The sequence below is a fragment of the Colobus angolensis genome, unplaced genomic scaffold, assembly GCF_000951035.1.
Source record: "Colobus angolensis palliatus isolate OR3802 unplaced genomic scaffold, Cang.pa_1.0 Scaffold106, whole genome shotgun sequence".
Lineage (NCBI taxonomy): Eukaryota > Metazoa > Chordata > Mammalia > Primates > Cercopithecidae > Colobus > Colobus angolensis.
In genome coordinates, this window is record NW_012111586.1 from 1,630,161 (window position 1) to 1,639,430 (window position 9,270).

Here is a 9,270-nt window from a genome sequence, read left to right on the forward strand (position 1 = left end):
TTGCCCAGATTGGAGTGCAATGGCTCGATCTTGGCTCACTGCAACCTCCGCCTCTCGGGTTCAAGCGATTCTAAGCCTCAGCCTCCCGAGTAGCTGGGACTACAGGCGTGCACCACCACACCGGGCTAATTTTGCTTTTTTTTTTTTTTTTTTAGTAGAGACGGGGGTTTCTCCATGTTGGTTAGGCCGGTCTCAAACTGCCGGTTTCAGGTGATCTGCCCGCCTCGGCTTCCCAAAGTGCTGGAATTACACGCGTGAGCGACCACGCCCGGCCAGGAACTGCTTTTTAATGACCCTAAGGACAGCCTCCCTCAGGGTCTGTCCTAATGACCCTCAGGGCAGCCTCCCTTCCCCGTCCAGGCTTGACAGCGAATGAGGGGTTTCCAAGGACACAGGATTTTGTTTTGAAAACCGAGACGCCCAAGACAAACCGGGACAAGACGGTCATCTTTTCAGCACTCCCTGAGCTCGGAAGCTGCCCCTAAGGGCCCCGACACATTTCCACGTTAGGCAAAGAGGATACTCATCCCAAGAAAACTTTGGCCCATCCTTTCGTTAGCGACATCCTATAGTAACCTCACGGCCCTTACCCATCTACCCGACCGGCCCACTTCTAGGTACTAGCTTCTTTCAACCCTGATTAGTTATGGGTGGCCAGGAGCCCGCCTATGATTGGCCAGCTTCGCGATCCAGCTAGAGGCTCACTGGCCGCGGTCCCGAGTGGTACAGCGTTTCCTCCTGGCAACAGCCCGAGCCGGCGCTCATAGGCTGAGCCCACTGAGGTCGGGACTGGGAGGTGGCTGCGGCGCGTGCTCATTGGCTGGTGTGTGGCTTGCAGCCACCCTTGACTTGGTTGACTCTGTGCGGCTGCGCAGATGCAGACTTTAGAGGAGGCGGAGTTTCGTCCTTCGCCTGCTGGAAAAGCAGTGGGATCGGCCAGTGGCGACAGCAGGAGCTGAGCCTAAGCCCTGGCGGGGCTTTGGGCTATAGGTGAGAACCATAGGGTTTTGGAATTCTTGAGGCTCTTTGCTGCTGTAGCCATGACCGTGAGTTTTGGTGGGGGAGGGGCGATGGGGGGTGGTTCTTCCAGCGGTGAATGATCGGCATGTTTCTCGACCAATAGGAGAAGGACCTTCCAGAATGGGTTCTGAGATTGGCCTTTTCCAATCGTCAGGGCCAATGGACGTCGGGAGAGGGGGGCGGGTCCTCTGGGCCTTATTTTCTTCTTCCTGCGGCGGAGCTTTACTCGCCAAGGCGGCGGGGCCGGGAGGGGCTGAACCTGTGCGCGGTGAGGTTCGGGGTCCTTGGGGAGCAGGGTGCGCTGCCTTTGGAGTGATGTTCGCGGGAGCGGCTGCGAGGGAAGGGTGCGGGAGTCCGAGGGGGTCGTTAGCGACAGCTAGCTTTATTGAGTGGTTAAGTACCGGGCCTAGTGCTTAGTGTTTCGCTTGCATCATCTGAGCTAATCACAGCGACCCTGCAGGGCAGGGGGTTGGGATCCCCATTTTACAGGTGGAGAAACTGAGACTCAGTCAACTCACACAGCCAGGGTCACACAGCTAATAGACGGCAGAGACCGGATCTGTATTCAGAGTTTTGACTTCGGAGCCAGTGTTCTTGAATCACTAGGCTTTGTTACTGATTGGGAGGGAAGGTGTCATGAAACGAGAGCTTTCCCCAGGGAATAGATTGGGGGAAGGGAATCCTAGGGTTGAAGAAGGGATGAACAATTGAGGTGCGGGTGAGGAAATCAGTTTTTCAACAGTTACCGATTGCCTACTCTGTGCCATGCATTGTTCTAGGCATACAAAGATGAATTGGGCCAGAGGCTGATGAAGCCCATTAGGGCCTCTTTGAAGGCCCGGAGAAGGGCCCCAACATTGTATTCACATGACTGTATGTTTTTATACAATTTGCAAAAGTAAAATATTTTGGCTTCATTTTTCTTTTTAAGAGGGTCTTCAAAATTAAATAAACTTGGGGTTTCTCCATACTTGGAGCTGCCCTTGCAAAGGACTTAGTCCAGATGGGGATGAGGATGTAAGCAGTATAGAGCAGTGGAAGATGCACTTAAGAGTGGGCTGTGGACAAATTTCCTGGTATGTAAAACAGAGATAACAGTGTACCTGCCATGCAAAGTTTCTGCCAGGTGCATGAAAAGCGCCTGTTTAGAAACACGCCTTATTTTTGATGGAAAGGAAGCCTAGGAGATACGGGTAACTGGATTTGCCTTCTCTCCTACTTTACACAGTGCTGCTCCCAGGGCTGTAACCAGATTTCTGGTAGATTGGAAGCAGTTTTCTCCTTTCTGAGCTCTCCAGCTCTCAAAGAGACTCTTGGAACTGAACCGCCATAGCTTTGGGCCCCAGATAGTGAGGTACAGAACTGCACCCTGAGTGAGGAGGGTGGGTAAAGGAAAGGACATACTGGTGTTCCTTCTAGAATGGCCTGTTTTCACTGGTATGCTTTGTCTTTTTTCAGTTGAGATGGTCTATTGTGTTACCGAGCTGTGGGGATGCACCCACTTAGCTGAAGTTCTCATCTAAAAACAAAGTATTTATTTGGCTTTCTCCAGTCAGTTATGAAGTTTGCCCTGTATTGCTAGTTTAAATTTTGTCCTTTGAGTTCTGGGTACAGTGCAATGGAACTTGTTTGTAACTTGATTTCATTAAGTACGCTGAAACTGCATCTTGGTTTAGATAGAACAGTTTCACTTTAGGGTTTTAAAATTATGTTACTAATATCAAAGGTTTTAAAATCATGTTACTAATATCAAAGTACTTTTGAACCCTTAAGTTTTGTTATCTTGTAGCCACTTAACTTTTGTTAGGTATCCAGTTTAGCTGTGCCATAGGAAGGAGCCTTGGCCTCCCAAAGTGCTGGGATTACAGGCGTGAGCCGCCACACCCAGCCGTGGGTGGCTTTCAAGTTGTAGTATATTATGTTTAATACTCTGAAAAGTGATTAGCAAGGTGTTAATAAGGGAGTAGCTTGAAAGGATAAGGGTAAAATATGGACATTTTAGCATTAGATAGGACCAACAACCAAATTAATTTCCTTTTTTTAGCTGAACAATTTTCTGTTTTTTTTTCTTTCAAGAGCAATCCTGTTGCAATAACAATGTCTCTGTTGAAATAAGGTTTCAATCCAGTGAATCCAATCCAGTGAAGCAGTTTTGATACATCACTTTCTTTTTAAACAGAACCTTTTCCATCTGTATTTCTAGTTTATTTAAATAACTTGTTGTTGTTGTGATGTTTTAAAATTTTTTGAGACAGGGTCTTACTATGTTGCCCAGTCTGATCTCAAACTCCGGAACTCAAGCGATCTGCCCACCTCTGTCTCCCAAAGTGCTGGGATTACAGGCTTGAGCCACCACAGCCCGACCCTAAATAACTTTTCTTTACTTTTTTTTTTTTTTTTTTTTGGTTTGAGATGGCGTTTTGCTCTTGTTGCCCAATCTGGAGTGCAATGGCACAATGTTGGCTCACTGCGGCCTCAGACTCCCGGGTTCAAGTGATTCTCCTGCCTCAGCCTCCTGAGTAGCTGGGATTATAGGTGCCTGCAAAGTGCTGGGATTACAGGCGTGAGCCACCGTTCCTGGCCCCTAAATAACTTTTCTAGAGGCAGATTCCAGGTGTGAAGTCTTAACTGCGTCTTCTGAATTTCTATATTATCTTTTACTGTTTTCAGCATTGATGTTTCCAGCGCTTAATTTTAATTTTTATATTATTTTATGCTCTTAATATGTTTCTTCAGATTCCTGTCTGACTAAAGGGACCTCAAAAAGGAGGGAAAATGGCTTCTGAGTCTGAAACTCTGAATCCCAGTGCTAGGATAATGACCTTTTATCCAACTATGGAAGAGTTCCGAAACTTCAGTAGATACATTGCCTACATTGAATCCCAAGGAGCTCATCGGGCAGGGCTCGCCAAGGTAAGGAGCTGGGGTTGTTCAGATGATTTTGTTACCTAGGGCAGCAGTAAGATTTTTTTTTTCTAAATAAGGGCCAGAACTGTGTTTTGCTGAAAGTTGGGTGGGGTGATGACTTTAGTGAATGCAGTTCTATTTGCAAGTTAATTCCCGTTGTTAACATCAGAAGCATCTCTGCTTTTAGGTAGGAAGAGAGCTAGTTGGAATCTTCAGAAAGGGGGAGGTAAAGAGCTAGTGTCTCCAGGCCTGGCTGCTGTTGTGCCTCAGCCCTCTTGGTGGAGCTGGGTGCTGTAGTGTTATTGAACTACCAGTGAGTGCTTATGCCATCTGACTTCTCTTGCTCTCATTTCAGTCTCATCCAGTACTCTAGTAGCAATTTGGCTTCCCATGTGGACTTTCTTCAAGGGGAGAGAATGCACTGGCCAGCCAACATGAGTATTCTGGTCCTTGTAATTTGAAATTGGTTTCTGGTTTGTACTTCTTTCTCCTGTGAGTTGGATTCGTTATTTTTCCTGAGTCAAATCAGCTCTTCATATATTCTGTCACAACCAGGTTGAGTGCTGGAAGCTGAAAGAACTGCATTTCTGGAGAGATCCTCAAGAAACCGAGAGGCAGGGACCTCAGTCTAAGTCAGGAGGAAATTTTTTTCACCATTTTATGTTGTTTGAATTTCTTACCGTATGTGCTTGTTACATTTTCAATATGAAAAGAGAAAGCAAGAACATTGGCTACAAAGCTGAGGACCAGTCTTGGACCCTGGTGCCTCCAGAGACTTGAGACGACCACATCCTCTTTCCTCCTCTTTCCTCTTATCTGCAGATACGCTACTGCTGGGTTAATAACAGCAGGCGGGGATAGCAGGGCCTGTAGTGCAGTTTTTCATAGCACATTGCTTTTTTTGGTTGTACTTTATTAGATTTAAAAAGTGACTAAAAAAAATGTCGGTTATTACAAGTTAAATATTTCAAACGCAGATAAAGAAAAGGCTGATCTTCATCCACCTTCTCCAGTGCCGTCTCCTTAAGTGGTAATAGCTCCCTCCGCACCTCTTTCTCTGCTCATGCGAACATACACACATATACAATAGTGCTATTTGTTTTGTTTTTAAAAGAGAATGGCATCATGCCATATACATTCCTGTGTTGGTTTGTTCATTCTTTTTTTTCTTTTTTTTTTTTTTTTTTTCCTTTTTAACAACATATATTCCTCCCTCTAGGTCAGTTATGGATTCAACTCATTCTTCTTTTTTCTCATGTCAACTGTCATGTTAATTTATTACTATTGGAATGGGTAATTTGATTATGTGAGTAAAACAGAATGCTATTGGAAGGCAGCTACTGTAGAGTCTTGCTCCCTTTCAGTATTTTCTTGTATGTCCTTTCAGTGTTCTTATGCAGATGCTAGTGTGTGTGTGTGTGTGTGTGTGTGTGTTTTCTCCCTTGTTACATAAAGTGAAACAGTACTCTCTAATTAAACAACAACAAAAAAGCTGTATAGTATTCCATAAAGTGCATCTGTCTTACTTAACTATTAAAGATTAGATTTTTTTTTTTTTTTTTGAGACAGAGTTTTGCTCTTGTTGCCCCAGCTGGAGTGCAATCGTGCGATCTTGGCTTACTGCAATCTCTGCCTCCGGGTTCAAGCAATTCTCCTGCATCAGCCCCCCAGATAGCTGGGATTATAGTTGAGCGCCACCACGCCAGGCTAATTTTTGTATTTTTAGTAGAGATGGGGTTTCACCATGTTGGCCAAGCTGATCTCACACTCTGACCTCAGGTGATTCACCTGCCTCGGCCTCCCAAAGTGCTGGGATTGCAGGCATGAGCCACTGTGCCTGGCTTCATGATTAGATTTTTAAGAATGTTATGCTTCTTTGTAAGTAAATTGTAATCTAGTGTGTGAAAAAAGGAAATTCTGTACAAGTATAGAGTCGACCAAATCAAGTAAAATTGTGTTTGTGATTTTTTTAAAGAGAGCACTGGTCTATGAGATTGAGAGAGAAGCAACTCTTCAGTCTCTGATAAGATACTGAATAAGATACTGAAGCTGGGAACAAGTGTTACTTACCTTAGGTTATTGCAGTTAGGCAGCTGGTTGGTGGCAAAAGTGGATCAGGATTAGCATGCCTGTGACTTACTGTGTTTTGGTGAATGTGGGTCAATCAAAGTAACTGTCTAGTAAAATTGACTGTTAGGTTGGCTGGTAACTACATGCTTCCTGGTGTCTGACTGGCTTGCCAGGTTTCTCATCTGTCTTTTTGTTTCTTGTGTTCCCTTCAGGTTGTTCCTCCAAAAGAGTGGAAGCCACGAGCATCCTATGATGACATTGATGATTTGGTCATTCCTGCCCCCATCCAACAGCTGGTGACGGGGCAGTCTGGCCTCTTTACTCAATACAACATACAGAAGAAAGCCATGACTGTTCGAGAGTTCCGCAAGATAGCCAATAGCGATAAGTGAGTGGAAACCCTTTCTTACCTGACATACCATCTAGGACCCTGGTGTCTCATCCTCCTAGCATCTAGATCTAGGGCTGCTGCTGTCCTGATGAACAGTGTTTTCAGTAGGACAGCTCTGTTCTAGCTGTCTCCCTTTCTGCTTTTTTTATGGAAGCATTTCCTCCTCTCAGGACTGTGTCTCAGTCTAAACCTGTTCCTGTTTATATCAACAAATCCCATTGTTTTTCCATCAGAAGTAGAATCATTTTCTGACTCTAAAGTTGCAAGGAGAAAGTTGGAGGTGGTGCACAAGGAGCTTTTGCTGGGTATTGATAACCACCTGCTCATCAAAAGTGCTTTGGTTCCACTTCCTTTCTCTTGGGATGTTCTGTGTTTAATTGTGCTGGAATTTCTCACTGCCCATCCAGCCTGCTAGCTCATTTCTGTTTTGACATTAACAAAGTGTGAGTAAACCACCAAGCTGGTTGCTATTTTCTGTCACTCCATTCTTCTTCCTCTGTACCTTGTCTCTTTTAGAGATACTTTTCTTTGTGTAGGCCTGTTCTCAGTTCTTCTCTGTTGTGGGAATTTTTTTTTTTTTTTTTTTGAGATGGAGTCTCACTCTATTGCCCAGGCTGGAGTGCAGTGGAGAGATCTTGGCCCACTGCAACCTCTGTCTCCCAGGTTCAAGTGATTCTCCCGCTTCAGCCTCCCAAGTAGCTGGGACTATAGACACACACCACCATGCTTGGCTAATTCTTGTATTTTTATTAGAGACAGGGTTTCACCACATTGGCCAGGCTGGTCTTGAACTCCTGACCTCAAGTGATACGCCTGCCTTGGCCTCCCAAAGTGCTGGGATTACAGGCAAGAGCCACCACGCCTGGTCCTTCTCCACTGTTTTTAATGTTTAGTTCTCATTTTTCCTGAGATTCACAGAGAAGAAATTTTGTGTTCCCTCGTTCAGCTCTGACTACTCTATCTTTGCTTTTTTTTTTTTTGAGATGGAGTCTCGCTCATTCCCCAGAGTGCAATGGTGCAATGGTGCAATCTCAGCTCACCGCAACCTCCGCCTCCCGAGTTCAAGCAGTTCTCCTGTCTCAGCCTCCCGAGTAGCTGGGATTACAGGTGCCTGCCACCATGCCAGGCTAATTTTTGTATTTTTAGTAGAGACAGGGTTTCACCATGTTGGCCAAGCTGGTTTTGAGCTCCTGATCTCAGGTGATCTGCCCACCTTTGATCCCAAAGTGCTAGGATTATAAGCGTGAGCCACCACACCCGGCCTTGACCACTCCTTCTAATCCTCTTCCTTGGATTTTCTCACTTTCCATTGACTCCTTAATTTTGAGTTTCCACAAGTTTTTCCTTTTTCCCTTGCTTCTTTTCTTGAGCCTTTTAATTTGCACATGCCTTGATTTCAGCTGTCGCACATACTGTGCCTTCACTTTTTTTGTTTTTTTTTTTTTTTGAGACGGAGTCTTGCTCTGTCGCCTGGGCTGGAGTGCAGTGGCCGGATCTCAGCTCACTGCAAGCTCCGCCTCCCGGGTTTACGCCATTCTCCTGCCTCAGCCTCCCAAGTAGCTGGGACTACAGGCGCCCGCCACCTCGCCCGGCTAGTTTTTTTTTTGTACTTTTTAGTAGAGACGGGGTTTCACCGTGTTAGCCAGGATGGTCTCGATCTCCTGACCTCGTGATCCGCCCGTCTCGGCCTCCCAAAGTGCTGGGATTACAGGCTTGAGCCACCATGCCCGGCCGCCTTCACTTTTAATAGCCCAGAGCCAGGTCTTGTGCCTGCCTGTCTTCGCCCTGCTGGGGTGGCATTCCTGTGCTTCATCAGCTCTCTCTCATCAGGTCTCACTTTGTTTCTACTCTTTGCCTTCTTTTCATTGACTTATCACACTTGACTTATCACAATTGTAATTGAGATCTTCTAGTTTTATTGACAACTGAACTCTTTCTGTTGTTTTTTGAGACACGGTGTCGCTGTGTCACCCAAATTGGAGTGCAGTGGTGCAGTCATGACTTACTGCAGCCTCGACTGCCCAGGCTCAAGTGATCCTTCTAGCTCAGCCTCCCAAGTAACTGGAGGTATAGCCATATGTTAGCACGCTCAGCTAATTTTTTTTATTATTTGCTGCCCAGTTTGGTCTTGAACTCCTGGGCTCAAGGGATCCCCTTGCCTCAGACTCCCAAAGTGCTGGGATTACAGGCATGAGCCATTGCATCTGGCGGACACCTTACCTCTTTTTTTTTTTTTTTGAGACGGAGTCTCACCCTGTTGTCAGGCTATAGTGCAGTGGCATGATCTCGGCTCACTGCAACCTCTGCCTCCTGGGTTCACGCCGATTCTCCTGCCTCAGCCTCCTGAGCAGCTGGGATTACAGGCGCCCGCCACCACGCCCGGCTAATTTTTGTATTTTTAGTAGAGACGGGTTTCATCATGTTGGCCAGGATGGTCTCGATCTCTTGACCTCATGATCCACCCACCTTGGCCTCCCAAAATGCTGGGATTACAGGCATGAGCCACTGTGCCCTGCCAACCTTACTCTTAAAACATCTACCTTGCTGGCCAAACTGCTGGCCAATGAGAGAATTTACATAAAGGCATGTCAAAGAAATGTGGCTTGCTCTGCAGGTGAAAGGCTATATCCTTCCTGCCATCCTTTTTGTCTGATTTTTGCTACGTGTGAGGACCAAGCTCACCTGCCTTCTGCTTCTCACATGGAATTCCACCAGGGGCTTCAGTCTCCTCAGCCTTTCTTCCCTTTTTGTTAACACATTAGGCCTTTTCTTTTCTTTCTTTCTTTCTTTTTTTGAGATGGAGTCTCACTCTATTGCCCAGGCTGGAGTGCAGTGGAGAGATCTTGGCCCACTGCAACCTCTGTCTCCCAGGTTCAAGTGAT

General features: G+C 46.1%; 1 protein-coding gene across 1 annotated transcript in view; it reads left to right on the forward strand.

The window, feature by feature from the left end:
• The first annotated feature begins 844 nt into the window (after positions 1-844).
• Positions 845-9,270, forward strand: part of KDM4A (lysine (K)-specific demethylase 4A) — a 60,065-nt gene continuing 51,639 nt past the window's right edge. The window contains exons 1-3 of the mRNA XM_011945575.1: positions 845-990; positions 3,757-3,933; positions 6,210-6,385. Of these exons, the coding sequence (XP_011800965.1) occupies positions 3,796-3,933; positions 6,210-6,385 (314 nt within the window). The 5' untranslated portion in view covers positions 845-990; positions 3,757-3,795. The remainder of the gene's footprint in view (positions 991-3,756; positions 3,934-6,209; positions 6,386-9,270) is intronic.